This window comes from Bos javanicus, chromosome 2 (assembly GCF_032452875.1).
Source record: "Bos javanicus breed banteng chromosome 2, ARS-OSU_banteng_1.0, whole genome shotgun sequence".
NCBI lineage: Eukaryota > Metazoa > Chordata > Mammalia > Artiodactyla > Bovidae > Bos > Bos javanicus.
Window position 1 is genome coordinate 132,740,055 of NC_083869.1, and position 19,960 is coordinate 132,760,014.

A 19,960-nucleotide genomic window follows, 5' to 3' on the forward strand; every position below is an offset into this window, starting at 1 on the left:
ATTCCATAGCATCCTCTAACTTTATTAACAGCAGTACTTCCGAAGGTCCACTTGACTTTGCTCTCCAGAATGTCTGGCTCTGGGTAGCTGAACACACCATCGCAGCAGTCTGGTTCATTGGATCTTTCTTATACAGTTCTTCCAAGTATTCTTTCCATCTCTTCTTAATCTCTTCAGTGTCTACTAGGTCCCTACTATTTATGCCCTTTATTCTGCCCATCTTTGGGCAAAATATTCCCTTGATATCTCCAATTTTCCCCAAGAGATCTCTAGTCTTTCCCTTTCTGGTGTTTTCTTCTAGTTTTATACACCGTTCAATGAAGGCCTTCTTTTCTCTCCGTACTGTTCTTCAGAAATCTGCGTTTCATTGCATAAACTAGTCCTTTAGTTACTTAAATTAGTCCTTCCCTTTCTCCCTTGCATTTCAAGTCTCTTATTTCTTTAGCTAGGACTTCCCTGTAGCTCAGTTGGTTGAGAATCTGCCTGCAATGCAGGAGACCTGGGTTCAATCCCTGGGTCAGGACAATCCTCTGGAGAAGGGCATGGCAATGAACTCCAGTATTCTTGCCTGGAGAATCCCACAGACAGAGGAGCCTCCAATAACCAGTTTGCCTTCTTGCTTTCCTTTTTCTTTGGGATGGCTTTGTTTGCTGCGTCCTGTACGATATTACAGACCTCCATCCATAGTCCTTCAGGCACCCTGTCTACCAGACCTAATCCCTTGAAGGTATTCATTACCTTTGCTGCATATCCATAGGGGATCTGATTTAAGTCATACCTGGCTGGCCTACTGGTTTCCCTCACTTTCTTTAAGTCTGAATTTTGCTATGAGAAGTTGATGATCTGAGCCATAGTCAGCTCCAAGTCTTGTTTTTGCTGACTGTATACAGCTTCTTCATCTTCAGCTACAAAGAATGTAGTCAATTTGATTTCGGTATTGACCATTTGGTGATGTCCATGTGTAAAGTCATTTCTTGTGTTGTTGAAAAAGGGTCTTTTCTCTTACACTGCATTCTCTCGGCAGAATTCAGTTAGCCTTTATTCTGCTTCATTTTGTTCTCCAAGGCCAAACTTGCCTGTTACTCCCAGCATCTCTTGATTTCCTACTTTTGCATACCAATCCCCAGTGATGAATAAAATATCTCTTTTCTGGTATTAGTTCTTCGAGTTCTTCTAGGTCTTCATAGAATGGATCAACCTCAGCTTCTTCGGCATTGGTAGTAGGGGCATAGATTTGGATTACTGTGGTGTTGAATGGCTTGCCTTGAAAACGAACCAAGATCATTCTGTCATTTTTGAAGTTGCACCCAAGTACTGCATTTTGGACTTTTTTTTTATTATAAGGGCTACTCCATTTCTTCTATGGGACTCTTGCCCACAGTATTATATATAATGGTCATCTGAATTAAATTTACCCATTCCCATCCATTTTAGTTCACTGATTCCTAAGATGTCAATGTTTATTCTTACCATCTCCTGCTTGACTAGGTCCAAGTTACCTTGATTCATGTTCCTAACATTCCAGGTTCCTATGAGATACTGTTCCTCGCAGCATCGGGTTTTACCTTCATCACCAGCCTCATCCACAGCTGAGCATCATTTCCCAGCATCATTTCTGAGCATCATTTGGCCCAACCGCTGCACTCTCTCTGGGGCCGTTTGTAGTTATCCTCCACTCTTGACCAGTAGCGCATTGGACACCTTCCACCCTGGGGAACTCGTCCTTTGGCGTCAAACCTTTCTGTCCATTCCTGAGGTTCCCACAGGAAGTGCACTGGGGAGGTTTGCCTTCCCTCCTGCAGTGGACGACGTTTTGTCAGAACTCCCACTATGACCCGTCCATCGTGGACGGCCCTGCATGACACGGCTCATAGCTCCGTTGAATTACGTGAGCCCCTTGCCACAACACGGCAGTGATCCATGAAGGGCATACCGCGTCAGGCCCACCAGGGAACCTTATCCTTTTCTCCTTTGCCTTTTGCTTCTCTTCTTTTTTTTTTTTTAATTAATTTATTTATATTAATTGGAGGCTAGTTACTTTACAAAATTGTGATGGATTTTGCTATACATTGACATGAATCAGCCATGGGTGTACACGTGTCCCCCATCCTGAACTCCCCTCCCACCTCCCTCCCCACCCCATCCCTCAGGGTCATCCCAGTGCACCAGTCCTGAGCACCCTGTCTCATGCATCGAACCCGGACTGGTGATCTAGTTCACATATGGTAATATCTATGTTTCAATGCTATTCTCTCAGATCATCCCACCCTCGCCTTCTCCCACAGAGTCCAAAAGTCTGTTCTTTACATCTGTGTCTCTTTTGCTGTCTTGCATATAGGGTTTTCATTATCATCTTTCTAAATTCCGTATATATGCGTTAATATACTGTACTGGTGTTTTTCTTTCTGACTTACTTCACTCTGTATAATAGGCTCCAGTTCATCCACCTCATTAGAACTGATTCAAATGCATTCTTTTTAATAGCTGAGTAATACTCCATTGTGTATATGTACCACAGCTTTCTTATGCATCCGCCTGCTGCTGGACATCTAGGTTGCTTCCATGTCCTGGCTATTGTAAAGCTTCTCTTCTTTTCTCAACTATTTGTAAGACTGCCTCAGACAGCCATTTAGCCTTTTTCATTTCTTTTTCCTGGGGATGGTTTTGACCGTGTGGATTACAACAAACTGTGGAAAATTCTTCAAGAGATGGGAATACCAGACCTGCCTCCTGAGAAACCTGTATGCAGGTCAAGAAGCAAAAATTAGAATCAGACATGGACCAATGGACTGGTTCCAAATTGAGAAAGGAGTTTGTCAAAGTTGTATATTGTCACCCTGCTTATTTAACTTATATGCAGAGTACATTATGCAAAATGCCAGGCTGGATGAAGCACAAGCTGGAATCAAGATTGCCGGGAGAAATATCAGTAACCTCAGATGTGCAGATGACGCCACCCTTATGGCAGAAAGTGAAGAAGAACTAAAGAGCTTCTTGATGAAAGTGAAAGAGGAGAGTAAACCCAGTAAACAAATTCCTTCAACACAGGAATTTGGCGGGGACACAAGTCAGTGCTTAACACAGGCCTAGCTCTTCAGGGAAACCGTATCTTCAAGACGAACGCTGCCTGAGGCGGCTGTGAGTCAGTGTGGATCGGCTACGATGGGGAAAGCCTTGGGCCCTGCGGTCCTGGCCCCCTCTACATCCCCTTCCCGCTTTTGTCTGTGGAAAAATCTGAGCCAAGGAGTAAGTTTAACCAGAGAAGTGAGAATGTGCAGAAACAAAGGAGAACAGTCAAAGAAAGAAAGAAAAAAGTGAAGTCGCTCAGTCGTGTCCGACTTTGCGGCCCCATGGACCGCAGCCTGCCAGGCTCCTCCATCCAGGGGATTTTCCAGACAACAGCACTGGAGTGGGGTGCCATTGCCTTCTCCAGGCAAAGGAGACCAAATAATAATAATGTAGTCATTAAGCAAGTCAAGGATCTTTAGTTCCTCCTCAAGAGCTATAGTAAACATCCTGAGCCGTCTCCTGAGAGCTGTCTTATAGATGCTGAAACTCCCACCAGGTGGAAGAGGCTAACCAAGAAGGTGACCAGACTGTACCTATGACATAAGCGTCCACAGTTCCAAGATTTGGCTTCACAGAAAGGGAAACAAACCAACCACAGAACTGAAGAGGAACACCTTGTTGTTGGTCAGTAACTAAGTCACGTCCAACTCTGTGATACTGTGGACTACAGCATGCCAGGATTCCCTGTCCTTCACTGTCTCCTGGAGTTTGCTCAAATTCATGTCCATTCAGTCAGTGATGCTACTGAACCATCTCATCACCTGTCATCCCCTTCTCCTGCTCTCAATCTTTCCCAGCATCAGGATCTTTTCCAATGAGTCAGCTCTTCGCACCAGTTGCCCAAAGTATTGGAGCTTCAGCTTCAGCTTCAGCTTCAGCATCAGTGTTTTCAATGAATATTCAGGGTTGATTTCCTTTAGGATTGACTGATCTGACCTCCTTGCAGTCCAAGGGACTCTCAGCACTACAATTTGAAGTATAAGTTCTTCAGCTCTCAGCCTTCTTTATGGTCCAGCTCTCACATCTGTATATGACTACTGGAAAACCCATAGCTTTGACTATAGAAAATAAAGAAGAAAGCCGCTCAGTCGTGTCCAACTCTTTGCGGCCCCATAGACTATAGAGTCCATAGAATTCTCCAGGCCAGAATACTGGAATGGGTAGCCCTTCCCTTCTCCAGGGCATCTTCCCAACCCAGGGATCAAACCCAGGTCTCCTGTATTACAGGCAGATTCTTTACCAGCTGAGCCACGAGGGAAGGCTTTGTGGGCTCCTAAAACAGTAAAGATAAAATGTTCCTAAAACAATCAAGATGATGCTGGTTAAACCATTGATGACCAATTTCAAGATGGTTCTGAGAGCTGACATATATGTTTACACATGTAACGCTTTTCCTCTCTATAAAAGCCCATATCTGATTGTTCTCAGGAGTCTGGCTTTGGACAGGCAGCTGTCCTCTGCAACCCTGTCCCACCCATTTGCCGGCATCCAACATAAAACAAACTCCTTTCCACCAACATCTCCTCTTTATTGTCTTTCAAGTGCCGAGCAGCTGGACCTCGGTTCCATAACATCCTGACAGTTGTTTGGGGGTTTGTTTAGTTTTGGGTAAAGTAAATTCCTGATAACCTTAGAGATTGATACCCTCTGATTGCCAGCCACCCACTTCAAAGACCACTGTCTAGAATAAACACCTTGCCAGCCACATGACTACATAAAGGGCCATATGCCTCCCCTCACTAAGACGCCTTTGTATTGGAGATTTGGGGTAATTTGACTGTTTTGGGCCACACGCTGTTCCTCTTCCCATGCTTTACACTGACACTCACGTGGTTTACATTCACCAATTAAGGGTGAGCACACAAAACCCTAGGCCCCACCTTCGATCCCAATAAAAGCGGAACCCCACACCTGAGATCTCCAGCTTTCTCTCTACTCTGACCTCCCTGTGGGGTCCTGGGTGCGCCGTGTAACTTCCAGGTCCTGTAAGTAATAAGCCTTTATTCTTTCAAAGTTCTCTGATGATTATTGCTGAAGGGCATCTTGCAGTAGTAACAACCCTACGGTCTTGTCCAGCCACGGCCCTAGCTATTGAGAGGTTGAGATCAGCATGCAACAGTTTTTCCCAGTCACTGATCTCAAGGACCAGTGGTTTAACACAATAAACTTGTATTTCTCATGCAGACAAAGATCACTGAGGGTCTGCGGGCCTTTCTCTGATGGGTGTCCTCCATGCTGTGACTCAGGGACCCAAGCTGCCCCCAGCTTTTGGTCCCATCCTGAGGGGCACAGAAACACTGGGGCATGGTGCCCATATTTACTTCACTACAGCCTGGCAGTGGCCCTCAGCACTGATGCCCACATTTTCTTAGCCAGATTCAGTCTCCTGGGCCTAACCTGGAGGGGGGCCTGGGGAATGTGGGGGTGCAAGGAGAAGGCAGAATGATGATGGGCAACATAGCCATGCCACACTGGCTTTTGAGGGGATGGGTGTTGGAAAGTGTTAGCTGAAGGCCTTGGGAGCTGAATTCAAGCACTATGAAAGGGCTGGAAAAGAGTTTCAGAAGTGAAAACTAGAGTCACTGTCTGCCTGAGACTGAAAAAGAAGAAGCAACAGATCCAAGGAGACTCAACCAGCTCCATCTCCAAACAGGTGCGGACAGGAGAGAAGGTGGCAGCTGTGCGTGGAGGGGAAATCCCAGGGCAGCCTCTGGCTTTCTCCAGAGGGCGGGGGGATGGGGGAAGGGAATATAGAGAAGCGAGAGGAGAGGGTGGAGGCGCTGGTCTCAGTCGGAGGAGGGGACCACCTGCTCCCCTGCAGTCCGTTCCCTGCTGGGGTCCCCGGGGCCCCCGGGGGCCCCCAGTGTCCCAGGTCACAGGACAAGTTCTCATCGCCTCCTGAGAGGCTTACATGATTCCTCCCACTTTGAAGAGCCTTAGTACGTACTTCCTGTGAATGACTGGCTTATGGAATGAATGAATACCAGTACATACCATGTTTCTTATCCCCAGACGGCCGGCTTAGCAGCAGAAAGGAAAAATCCTTGGTCAGCAGCAGATGGCCCTTGCCCTCTCCTGGAAGTGGGTTCAGGAGGGTCACACCCAGACCTGGTTATGGGAATTTATTCACTCAGGAGGGACACCCACAGGAAAGATGACAAAATAATCCACAATTTTGGCATCAGCTAATGGCACATGAGGATGGATAAACCTCAGCTCTATAAGGCCAACTGAGAGGAAAAAGAGAGGGTCGCCTAGGGTGAGGGAGATGCCAAACTCTGAGACCAATAACGGGCTGTACACCCACCCTATTTCCCACCCCACCAACCCCCAAGCTTCCAGAGGGATCAGCTATTTAACTGGAGCTCAGAATAAACAAGGCGATTTTAACTTGGAATCCTCTGAGAAGTAAATAGCCAGAAATGAATACTCAGTCCCTGATCACTGGCTAAGTTCAAGAGTGGCTATAGTGTGTGTGTGTGTGTGTGTGAGTGTGTGTGTGTGTGTGTGTGTGTAAGGCATGTGCATGCACATGCAGGCACCCACGAGCACAGGCCTGCACGTGCCTGATTTGGTATGACAAGAGGGTATGTGTGCACAGGTGTGTTGTGTTGGAACTTGAATATATTCTTTAAAGAATGCCCACACTCGTAGATGAGCACAGAGTATGTGTGTGTGTATTCATGAGGTGTGTGTGAGTGTGTGTTTGTGCATATACAAGTGTAAGGGTAAAAGAGATGGTGCTGCTTTAGTTCTGGAGAAAAACACTTCGGATCCAACCCCATGAGCAGAATTCCCAAGCCTTGACTCCAGTGTGGGGGTGCGTAAGCTACATACGCTGGGGGACACACAGCCTACGACTTCTGGGGTCTCCCAGTTTGGTGGAATGGCCTGGTCACAGCCTCCCTGGAACTCTCAGGAGGGTGAGGAGCACGGAGGTCTCAGCAGCGTACCACGGGGGAGAGGTGGTCTCGCCCAGCGAGTCGTGTAACAAAGCTGGGAGGTGCCCCCTGCACGCGTCCTGCATGCCCGATGAAGGCAGTCATGCTGGACCCACCTGGGATGGAAGAGCATGTCTGCGATCTCCTTTGAAGACTCTCTTCATCAAGATCGTTGAATGTCAACAGGACAGCAGGGGCCGGGGCAGAGGCTGGACTGCCTGTTAGAGAATCTAGGCTGGTCTGTCTGTATCTCTCCCCACAGAACCCTCAGCATGAAGACCCTCCTGCTGCTGGCAGTGATCATGGCCATCGGTAAGACTTGAACCTGACCTCTGGCCACAAGAGGCACAGCCCAGGGAGGGAGGCACCCTCCTCCCCCAGCTTCCCTTCCCACCGCATCTGGCCCTCTCTCAGAAGTGGGGGCAAGGGGTGGCAGGGAGAGGCAGAGGAAGGAGCTCTTAGGGTCCCAGGCCCCATCACCAGCTGCTGTCCTTCCAGGCCTGCTGCAGGTCCATGGAGGTTTGGCAGATTTCCAGAAAATGATCAAGTTCACGACAGGAAAGGAACCTGCGATCAGTTATGGCTTCTATGGTTGTCACTGTGGTGCGGGTCACAGAGGAACCCCCAAGGATGCAACAGATTGGTGAGGCCACCCCCAGCCCTCCCTGCCCTCTGCCCACTTGTGGCCCCAATGTGGGTGGGAGCTAAAGCCTCCTGCTTTAGTCCCATCAGCATAGAACCCAGGAAGTCCCGGCCTAAAAAGCAGCCAGCTTGTTGGAAACTCTGCTGTAAACTATTCTAATGTCCCAGAGCCAAGGGGCTGAGACCACAGGGCACTGGGCTCCCTGGAGCTTCTGGGAGTCAGCCCCAATAGCTCAGGCTTGTCACAGGTGTTGCAGGGTACATGACTGTTGCTATGAAAACCTACGGAAACGCGGATGCCGCACCAGCTTCCAGAGCTACAACTTTATTTTCCAACGGGGCCAAATCGTTTGTGGTAAGAAAAGAGACCTACAACACTACCCAGCCTCTCCTGTTCATTTTACTGAGTGTCCGCTGGGCCAGGCACTGCGCTGGGCATCCAAGCTAGAAAAAAGGGACCGTGTCCCTACCGCAAGGAGTTCATAGTGGACTGAGAAGAAAAGAAAAGCAAAATCTAACATGAAAGTCTCAGATGGGAAGTAAGAAAAAGGTCAGGGCTCTGAACACAGCCTGAGAGTCATGGAAGCCTGGAAGCTTCCTGAAAGTGGTGATCTCCAAGCTGAGTCTTCAAGGCTGAGAGGGGTCGGAGGAAGGAGCATTGGGAGCATCCCTACAAGAGGATACATCAGGGACAAGGGGCCAGAGGGAACTGCAACAATTCTGTGCTGCTGAAGGAAAAGGTGAGGATGAGACAGGGTGGTGAGTGATGATGCTGGAGAGACAGGAAGGGGCTAGGTCAAGTCTCCAGGCCATACTGTATTTAGATTATGTCCTAAAGAATTAGGGAGCTCTTAACGAAAGGAGTGGTATAATCATACTTGCATTTCACACTTACTCTGTCTGAGGGTAGATGCTGACAGATGGAACTGGCGGGGTGTGGGGAGGGGGGGTGGGGGGGCATTGTCATGATGCAAAGGAGAGACAGCAAGCCCTTGAGCTTTAGCAATGGTGGGTCAGGATGCAAGGGGTGGAGAGTGCCATCGAGATGCATTTGAGATCGGATTGGTAGAGCTTCGTGGTGGACTGGTTATGGTGCCTGGGAGCTGCTGCGTTGGTTATACCATTTTGTGGATGGTTCTACCAAGGAGGGCCTGGTAGGAGAGGGCAGGAGGCATTCCATTTGGAGTGTGTTGAGTTTGGAAGCTTCCAGAACATCCAGGGAGATAGGCAGAAGGCAGCTGGATGAAGGAACTGGCAGCTCCAGGGAGAGTCTGGACACAGATGCAGGAGGCGGCCGCAGAGAGAGGAGAGTTGGAGGTACCCACTCATTTGGTGTTTAAAGGCCCAGAAAGGAGACAAAGGAGGGACAGTCAGAGAAGGAAGGGAGGAGACAAGAAGGCTGAGGAGCGGGCCAGGAGGAGAGGATTAACAGCAGCCGATTTCACAGAGGGGTCCTCCAGGATGAGGGCTGACCGAGTTACTTCGGTTTAGAGGCAGAAAGACCACTGAGGACCTCATTGGGAGTTGCTCCCATGGATCTGTAGGGCAAAGCCAGATTAGAGCGGATTGGAAGGTGGGTGGGAAGTGAAGAGAGGTCGTGAGTGTAGACAAAGTTCTGGAGCAAGTTTGGCTGTGGAGGGGAGGAGAGAGATGGGTGGTGGCTGGAAGGAATTGCCTAGTGCCCCAGACCTACTGACCCATGAGTGAGATTTTGAAAACCCACGGACTATTCCTCAACAGCCTGAGGTCTCTAAGATCAGAAATCATGTCTTCCCATCATGACCTTCCACAGGGCTCTGTGGCTTTAGCAGGCTCTGGGTGTCAAGCAACAAGATGCCCACCTAACAGAGGCTCAGAGAGTGAGGAAGTCTGACTCTCCTGTAACAGAGTCTGGGAGAGGGCAGTGCCAGGGCGGGGGCAGCTTCTCAGCTATGTTGCCAGGGATCCAGTCCTTTCCCAACCTTCTGCTCTGCCACACTGGCTGTGTGATTCCAAGGCACTTCTCTAGGGCTTCACTCTACAGAAGAGGCTTTCCTTTTGCACATCTTTCTTTTTGAGAGAGGAAATTCATCCTTCCTGGAAGTGTCCAGCAGACTTTCCCTTGTGGCTCATTGGTCAGGGCAAGAGCACATGCTCCCTGGACACTCATAACTACAGAGGAAACAGGGATGACCATGACTGGCTTTCACCCATCAAGACCCATTCCCAGACCTCAGGAGCCAGGGGCTATGCACCTGAACACATCTGCTGGGGAGAAGAAAGAGACAGTGTCTAACAGCAAGGCTTTTCACAGCATCCCAGTGCATGACTGTTGGTGTCCCCATGAGACGGGGTGTGGGCTTCCTGAGGGCAGGAGTTCTGTCTCCCCATCAGTCAGAAATATCTGGACATCGGTGCTTGTCTCAAACTAGAAACTGGGAAAACAGGGGCTGTGTCTTCTCCCCTAGAATTCACACAAGAATCCATAGAATTTTAACAAACTCCCATCCTGCATTTATTTTATTGTGATTTCAGGCGATCAGGACTACTGTAAGCGTCGGCTGTGTCAATGTGATAAAAGAGCTGCCGATTGTTTAGATAAAAACCTGAAGACCTACAATAAAAATCTCCAATACTACAACAACCTTCTGTGCTTTGGGAGTACCCCCAAGTGCTGAAAAGCCTTCATCCTGGAAGCCCTGCCAACCAATGCCGAGTTTCCTTCTCTAGCACCTCACTTCCTACCCTAGCCACATTCACCAGCAAATGACAGAAAAACCCCTCTCCCACCCTAGAGACCAGCCAAGAGCCCTTCTCCTCCCCACACTGAAGCTTTCTATCCAGAATGAGAAGCTCAAAGTTCTGGCATGATGCTGGCTCCTTCCCCCTGCTTCCTTGGGCAGCCAGAGACTTTTTCCCAACTCCTACTCTTGAATCAAGCCCAACGTCATGTTTAACCACAGCAGCTACATTCCTGGTTGGCTCTTCCGAATAAAGCAATTCATTTGGCACACTGTGTGTGTGTGCGGGGGGGGGGGGGGGGGTGATCACAGGCACTTCTAGTGTAAGAATAAACTAGTACAAGAGAGTAGAGTATACGGGGTTAGAAATACAGACTTTGTACCAGACAGGCTGAGTCAAATCCCCAGCACCACCACTTCCCTAAGCCTTAACACCCTCATCTAAATAGAGATCACTTTGGTCCCAAGTTCATGGGCTTGAGGGAAAAACAAAGCGATAATGGGTGTAAAGTACCAGCTCTAGCTTGTCTCCATCTGTCCTTATTATTACAAGTAAAACCCAGCCTTCCACCTCTCCCACCCTGGATAAGAGCAGCTCCTGCTGGCCTGTTGGGAAAGAACAGAAGCGTTGTTCCTGGTGTCTGGGGGCCTATAGTCCAAGCCTCCTGTGAGATACATTCTTCTCCTATGTTGCTGGCCCAGAGATGGGTCAGTGTAATGCTGGCCACCAGTGGGACTCTCAGGGCACTTGCTCCCTTGCCCAGGGCTGGCTTCCTGGGCTTGTGACCCAGGCAGAGTCCCAGTGGGCACTGCACCTAGTCTACGGCTCTGTCCCAGCCATCGCAAAATTGTTAATGATGTAGAATCCAGCATTTTACTCTGTACGGGGACCCTCAGATTACGTAGCTGGTCCTGCCCTGACCTGGATGCTACGTCCCCTCTTGTCATCCAAGGCTCCTCTAAGATATTCCCACCTGGGCCCAGACACATCTAATTCTTTAATAATCATCATCGGAGTTGCTGGCTGTGGGTCCCACAAAGGCACCGGGCTTATGGGGCATGGATAGGACCTGAACTTTAGCAAGTTCTGCATTCACCCAGAGAGACTGCCTTCTGTAATTCACCTTCTAAGAGTGGGACCCTTTTTGTAATTCTGCAGAAAGAGGCTACCCTTGCTAGATGTAGCCCTGATGCTGTTTACTCTCACTCATAATAAGAGACTGGCAAATGAAGTCTCCACTGAGACACCATTTTTATTTATTCAGTTCAGTTCAGTCACTCAGTCGTGTCTGACTCTTTGCGACCCCATTGACTGAAGCACATCAGGCCTCCCTGTCCATCACCAACTCCCAGAGCTTCCTCAAACTGATGTCCATCAAATCGGTGATGCCATCCAACCATCTCATCCTCTGTCATCCCCTTCTACTTCTGTCTTCAATCTTTGCCAGCATCAGGGTCTTTTCCAATGAGTCAGTTCTTCGCATCAGATGGCCAAAGTATTGGAGTTTCAGCTTCAGCATCTGTCCTTCCAATTAATATTCAGGACTGATCTCCTTTAGGATGGACTGGTTGAATCTCCTTGTTGTCCAAGGGACGCTCAAGAGTCTTCTCCAAAACAACAGTTCAAAAGCATCAATTCTTCAGTGCTCAGCTTTCTTTATGGTCCAACTCTCACATCCATACATGACTACTGGAAAAACCATAGCTTTGACTAGACAGACCTTTGTTAGCAAAGTAAAGTGAAAGTGAAGTCTCTCAGTCATGTCCAACTCTTTGCAATCTCATGGACTATAGCCCACCAGGCTCCTCCATCCATGGGAATTTCCAGACAAGAGTACCGGGGTGGGTTGGCATTTCCTTCTCCAGGGGATCTTCCTGACCCAGGGATCGAACCCAGGTCTCCCACATTGTTGGTGGACGCTTTACAGTCTGAGCCACCAGGGAAGTCTGGCAAAGTAATGTCTCTGCTTTTTAATATGCTGTCTAGGTTGGTCATAGTTTTTCTTCTAAGGAGGAAGCGTATTTTAATTTCATGGCTGCAGACACCAAATGCAGTGATTTTGGAGCCCAGAAAAATAAAGTCTCTCCCTGTTTCCATTGTTTCCCCAACTATTTGCCATGCAGATGGGACCAGATGCCATGATCTTAGTTTTCTCAATGATGAGTTTTAAGCCAACATTTTCACTCTCCTCTTTCACTTTCATCAAGAGGCTCTTTAGTTCCTTGCTTTCTACCATAAGGGTGGTGTCATCTGCATATTGGAGGTTATTGATATTTCTCCTGGCAATTTGATTCCAGCTTGTGCTTGCTTCATCCAGCCTGGCATTTCCCATGATGTTCTCTGCATATAAGTTAAATAAGCATGGTGACAATATACAGCCTTAATGTACTCCTTTCCCTATTTGGAACCAGTCTGTTGTTCCATGTCATTTTAACTGTTGCTTCTTGACCTGCATACAGATTTCTCAGGAGGCAGGTCAGGTGGTCTGGTATTCCCATCTCTTTCAGAATTTTCCAGTTTCTTGTGATCCACACAGTCAAAGGCTTCGGCATGGTCAATAAAGCAGAAGTAGATGTTTTTCTGGAACTCTCTTAATTTTTCAATGATCCAGAATGTTGGCAATTTGATCTCTGGTTCCTCTGCTTTTTCTCAATCCAGCTTGAACATCTGGAATTTCACAGTTAATGTACTGTTGAAGCCTGGCTTGGAGAATTTTGAGCATTACTTTGCTAGCATGCAAGATGAGTGCAATCGTGCAGTAGTTTGAGCATTCTTTGGCATTGCCTTTCTTTGGGATTGGAATGAAAATTGACCTTTTCCAGTCCTGTGGCCACTGCTGAGTTTTCCAAGCTTGCTGGCATATTGAGTGCAGCACTTTCACAGCATCATCTTTCAGGATTTGAGATAGCTCAACTGGAATTCCATCACCTCCACTAGCTTTGTTCATAGTGATGCTTCCTAAGGCCCTCTTGACATCACATTTCAGGATGTCTGGCTCTAGGTGAGTGATCACACCATCGTGGTTATCTGGATTGTGAAGATCTTTTTTATATAGTTCTTCTGTGTGTTCTTGCCACCTCTTCTTAATATCTTCTGCTTCTGTTAGGTCCATTCCATTTCTGCTCTTTATCGAGTCCATCTTTGCATGAAATGTTCCCTTGGTATCTCTAATTTTCTTGAAGAGATCCCTAGTCTTTCCCATTCTATTGTTTTCCTCTATTTCTTTGCATTGATCACTGAGGAAAGCTTTCTTATCTCTCCTTGCTGTTCTTTGGAACTCTGCATTCAAATGGATCATTCCTTTTATCCTTTGCCTTTAGTTTCTCTTCTTTTCTCAGCCATTTGTAAGGCCTCCTCAGACAACCATTTTGCCTTTTTGCATTTCTTTTTCTTGCGGATGGTCTTAATCCCTGCCTCCTGTACAATGTCATGAACCTCTGTCCATAGTTCATCAGGCACTCTATCAGACCTAATCCTTTAAATCTATTTCTCACTTCTACTATATGACTGTAAGGGACTTGATTAAGATCATACCTGAATGGTTTAGTGGTTTTCCCCCACTTTCTTCAATTTCAGTCTGAATTTGGCAAAAAGGAATTCATGATCTGAGCCACAGTCTGCTCCCGGTCTTGTTTTTGCTGACTGTATAGAGCTTCTCCATCTTTGGCTGCAAAGAATATAATCAATCTGATTTCAGTATTGACCATCTGGTGATGTCCATGTGTAGAGTCTTCTCTTGTGTTGTTGGAAGAGGCTGTTTCTATGACCAGTGCATTCTCTTGGCAAAACCCTATTAGCCTTTGCCCTGCTTCATTCTGTATTCCAAGACCAAATTTGCTTGTTACTCCATGTAGCTCTTGACTTTCTACTTTTGTATTCCAGTCCCCTATAATGAAAAGGACATTTTTTTTTTTTTTTTGGTGTTAGTTCTAGAAGTTCTTATAGGTCTTCATAGAACCATTCTACTTCAGCATCTTCAGCATTCCTGGTCAGGGCACAGGCTTAGATTTCTGTGATATTGAATGGTTTCCCTTGGAAATGAACAGAGATCATTCTGTCATTTTTTAGATTGCATCCAAGTACTGCATTTCAGACTTGTGTTGACTATAATGGCCATTCCATTTCTTCTAAGGCATTCTTGCCCACAGTAGTAGATATAATGGTCATCTGAATTAATCACCCATTCCAGTTCATTTTAGTTCGTTGATTCCTAAAGTGTCAATGTTCACTCTTGCCATCTCCTGTTTGACCACTTCCAATTTTCCTTGATTCATGGACCTAACATTCCAGGTTCCTATGAAACATTGCTCTTTACAGCATCAGACTTTACTTCCATCACCAGTCACATCCACAATTAGGTGCTGTTTTTGCTTTGGCTCTGTCTGTTTATTCTTTCTGGAGTTATTTCTCCACTGATCTCCCGTAACATATTGGGCACCTACCAACCTGGGGAGTTCATCTTTCAGTGTCCTGTCTTTTTGCCTTTTCAACTGTTCATGGGGCTCTCAAGGCAAGAATACTGAAGTGGTTTGCCATTCCCTTCTCCAGTGGGCCACATTTTGTCAGAACTCTCCACCATGACCCATCTGTCTTTTGTGGCATGGGTCATAGTTTCATTGAGTTAGACAAGGCTGTGGTCCATGTGATCAGTTTGGTTAGTTTTCTGTGACTGTGGTTTTCAGTCTGTCTGCCCTCTGATGGAGAAAGATAAGAGGCTCAAGGAAGCTTCCTGATGGCAGAGACTGAGGGGGAAATAGGGTCTTGTTCTGATGGTTGGGGCCATGCTCAGTAAATCTTTAATCCAATTTTCTGTTGATGGGCAGGGCTGTATTCCCTCCCTGTTGTTTGACCTGAGACTAAACTACAGTGGAGATAATGAAGATAATGGTGACCTCCTTCAAATGGTCCCAAGCATGCACTGCTGCACTCAGTGACCCCAACCCTGCAGCAGGCCACTGCCAACCCACGCCTCAACCAGAGACTCCTGGACACTCACAAGCAAGTCTGGGTCAGTCTCTTATGGGTCAGTCACTGCTCCTTTCTTCTGGGTCCTGGCACACAGAAGCTTTTATTTGTGCCCTCCAAGAGTCTGTTCCCCCAGGCCTGTGTAAGTTCTGGCGGCTCTATGGTGGGGTTAACGGCAACCTCCTCCAAGATGGCTTACGCCATTCCCAGGTCTACTTTTATTTACTAGAATGGATAAAAATCCAAAAGTATGACAATGCTCTATTGCCAAGGCTGTGTGGGGAATCAGCCCTCTCATGGATGGCTGGTGGGAGAGCGCAATGCCCACAGAGACTAAATTGCCAATATCTATCAAAATTAGATACGTAGTTGTTCTCTGGCTCAGCAAAGAACTTCTGGAAATATACCTTATGAAGGTTCACAAGCACATGCACAGTAATTTGTGAGCAACTTTCATCATTTCTACATTGTTCTTAATTGGGTTGGAAATATCCCCAAGTGTCCATGTAGATAGGAAGAGTTAGATAAACAAGGGTACAACTTCAAGTGGAATACAATATACCTGTTTAATGAGGGACATTTCCTCTGTTACAATACAGAAAATCTCCAGGATATGGTGGCAAGCAAAAAAAGCAGAGTGGGGGAATATAAATGGTGTGCTACATTTATGTAGGAAAGGGTGGGAATATGACTATGTGTTTGTTAATATTGACATAAACATTTAAAGAAAAGACCAGAAGTTAATTTCAATGCTTGCCTATAAAGAGCAGCACTGTCAGAGAGGGAAATGTGGTGGGCACAGAGGGGAGAGACCTCTCAATATATAATTTTTCATATTGTTTTGTTTTTTAGCAGTATGAATGTATTTCCCATTTAAAAATTAGCATCATCAAACACATACAAACATTTCTCTCCCTAAGACAAACACCAATTATTAGAGACAATATAGCCTAATCCAGGGATTGGAAAACAGCCTGACCAAATCTCTCTACTGCCTGTTTTTGTACAGCTTGCAAGCAAAGAATGGTTTTTACATTTTTAAATGGTTGAAAAAACATCAAAAGAAGAATAATGTTTGTGATACATTAAAATGATATAAAATTTATATTTTAGTGGCAATAAATGTCTCATTTGGTTTCATTTTTTCCAAAATCCATTTCATATGGCTGCTTAGATGTTACAACAGCATAGTTGAAGAGCTGCAACAGAGAATGTGTGGCCTTCTGCAGGAAAAGCCTGCCAATCCTTAGTCAAATCTGATGCTTCCCAAACTATCTTTGGTGAAAGACCAGACCTTTTGGTCTTTGATCTGCTCAGATTACTACTTTCACAAAATAAAGCACTTACAAAATATAAACCCAAATGTTCTACTATTTGACTCAAATGAATATAAAATTCCTCTGTCAAATTGCCAAGACCAGATAGTTTCACAGGTGAATCTTACCAAACATTTATCCTTCTTAAACTATTCCAAAAAATTGAAGAGGAAGGTATACTTCTTTTTTTTTAATTTTATTTTATTTTTAAACTTTACAATATTGTATTAGTTTTGCCAAATATCAAAATGAATCCGCCACAGGTATACATGTGTTCCCCATCCTGAACCCTCCTCCCTCCTCCCTCCCCATACCATCCCTCTGGGTCATCCCAGTGCACCAGCCCCAATCATCCAGTATCGTGCATTGAACCTGGACTGGTGATTCGTTTCATACATGATATTATACATGTTTCAATGCCATTCTCCCAAATCTTCCCACCCTCTCCCTCTCCCACAGAGTCCATAAGACTGTTCTATACATCAGTGTCTCTTTTGCTGTCTCGTACACCAGGTTATTGTTACCATCTTTCTAAATTCCATATATATGCATTAGTATACTGTATTGGTGTTTTTCTTTCTGGCTTATTTCACTCTGTATAATAGGCTCCAGTTTCATCCACCTCATTAGAACTGATTCAAATGTATTCTTTTTAATGGCTGAGTAATACTCCATTGTGTATATGTACCACAGCTTTCTTATCCATTCATCTGCTGATGGACATCTAGGTTGCTTCCATGTCCTGGCTATTATAAACTGTGCTGCGATGAACATTGGGGTACATGTGTCTCTTTCCCTTCTGGTTTCCTCAGTGTGTATGCCCAGCAGTGTGATTGCTGGATCATAAGGCAGTTCTATTTCCAGATTCTTAAGGAATCTCCACACTGTTCTCCATAGTGGCTGTACTAGTTTGCATTCCCACCAACAGTGTAAGAGGGTTCCCTTTTTTCCACACCCTCTCCAGGATTTATTGCTTGTAGACTTTTGGATCACAGCCATCTGACTGGCGTGAAATGGTACCTCATAGTGGTTTTGATTTGCATTTCTCTGATAATGAGTGATGTTGAGCATCTTTTCATGTGTTTGTTAGCCATCTGTATGTCTTCTTTGGAGAAATGTCTATTTAACATACCTCAACATAATAAAAGCTATATATGACAAACCCACAGCAAACATTATCCTCAATGGTGAAAAATTGAAAGCATTTCCTCTAAAGTCAGGAACAAGACAAGGGTGCCCACTTTCACCATTACTATTCAACATAGTTTTGGAAGTTCTGGCCACAGCAATCAGAGCAGAAAAAGAAATAAAAGGAATCTAAATTGGAAAAGAAGAAGTAAAACTCTCACTATTTGCAGATGACATGATCCTCTACATAGAAAACCCTAAAGACTCCACCAGAAAATTACTAGAACTAATCAATGATTATAGTAAAGTTGCAGGATACAAAATCAACACACAGAAATCCCTTGCATTCCTATACACTAATAATGAGAAAACAGAAAGAGAAATTAAGGAAACAATTCCATTCACCATTGCAACGGAAAGAATAAAATACTTAGGAATATATCTACCTAAAGAAACTAAAGACCTATATATAGAAAACTATAAAACACTGGTGAAAGAAATCAAAGAGGACACTAATAGATGGAGAAATATACCTTGTTCATGGATTGGAAGAATCAATATAGTGAAAATGAGTATACTCCCCAAAGCAATTTATAGATTCAATGCAATCCCTATCAAGCTACCAAAGGTATTCTTCACAGAGCTAGAACAAATAATTTCACAATTTTTATGGAAATACAAAAAACCTCAAATAGCCAGAGCTATCTTGAGAAAGAAGAATGGAACTGGAGGAATCAACCTACCTGACTTCAGGCTCTACTACAAAGCCACAGTCATCAAGACAGTATGGTACTGGCACAAAAACAGAAATATAGATCAATGGAACAAAATAGAAAGCCCAGAGATAAATCCACACACATATGGACACCTTATCTTTGACAAAGGAGGCAAGAATATACAATGGATTAAAGACAATTTCTTTAACAAGTGGTGCTGGGAAAACTGGTCAACCACTTGTAAAAGAATGAAACTAGAACACTTTCTAACACCATACACAAAAATAAACTCAAAATGGATTAAAGATCTAAACGTAAGACCAGAAACTATAAAACTCCTAGAGGAGAACATAGGCAAAACACTCTCCGACATACATCACAGCAGGATCCTCTATGACCCACCTCCCAGAATATTGGAAATAAAAGCAAAACTAAACAAACGGGACCTAATTAAACTTAAAAGCTTCTGCACAACAAAGGAAACTATTAGCAAGGTGAAAAGGCAGCCTTCAGAATGGGAGAAAATAATAGCAAATGAAGCAACTGACAAACAACTAATCTCAAAAATATACAAGCAACTCCTACAGCTCAACTCCAGAAAAATAAATGACCCAATCAAAAAATGGGCCAAAGGTATACTTCTAAACACATTCTATGAGACCAGCAGCATCTCCCTGATACCAAAACCCAACAACGATATAACAAAAAGAGAAAATTACAGGCAAATATCACTGATGAACATAGATGCAAAAATCCTGAACAAAATATTTGCAAGCTGAATTCAATAAAACATTTAAAAGATTATACACAATGATCAAGTGGAATTTATCACAGGGATGCAAGGATAGTTCAATATTTGAAATTCAAAGGAGGTGATATACCATATTAACAATTGAAGAATAAAAATCATATGATCATTTTAATAGATGCATTAAAACCTATTGACAAAAGTCAACATTGATGATTTTAAAAAAAACTCTCCACAAAGTGGGCATAGAGGGAACATACCTCACCATACTGATGCTTTTGACTGTAAACAATTGATGCTTTTGAACTGTGGTGTTGGAGAAGACTCTTGACAGTCCATTGGGCTGCAAGGGGATCTAACCAGTCCATCCTAAAGGAAATCAGTCCTGAATATTCATTGGAAGGACTGATGCTGAAACTGAAGCTCCTATTCTTTGGCCACCTGATGCAAAGAAGTGACTCACTAGAAAAGACCCTGATGCTGGGAAAGATTGAAGGCAGGAGGAGAAGGGGACGACAGAGGATGATGAAAGATTGTTGCTGAGCTATGAAAGACGCTGGGATTCTTGGCCTCCGGAGGAGAGGAATTCAATCTGGGGCCAATAAGGCTTGATCACTCAGAGCTTTTGTGTGATAAAGTCTTATTAAAATATAAAAGAGATAGAGAAAGCTCCTGACATCTACACCAGAAAGGGGCAGAAAGAGTGCCCTGCTA

The 19,960-nt window shown here is 45.1% G+C and overlaps 1 protein-coding gene across 1 annotated transcript; it reads left to right on the top strand.

The window, feature by feature from the left end:
• Positions 1-4,949: 4,949 nt before the first annotated feature.
• LOC133234340 (phospholipase A2, membrane associated-like) lies at positions 4,950-10,642 on the top strand. The gene is made up of 5 exons (XM_061394740.1): positions 4,950-5,054; positions 7,273-7,322; positions 7,509-7,653; positions 7,901-8,007; positions 10,167-10,642. The coding sequence occupies exons 2-5, from the start codon at positions 7,283-7,285 to the stop codon at positions 10,307-10,309; spliced, it is 435 nt and encodes a 144-aa protein (XP_061250724.1). The 5' UTR covers positions 4,950-5,054; positions 7,273-7,282; the 3' UTR covers positions 10,310-10,642.
• Positions 10,643-19,960: the final 9,318 nt, after the last annotated feature.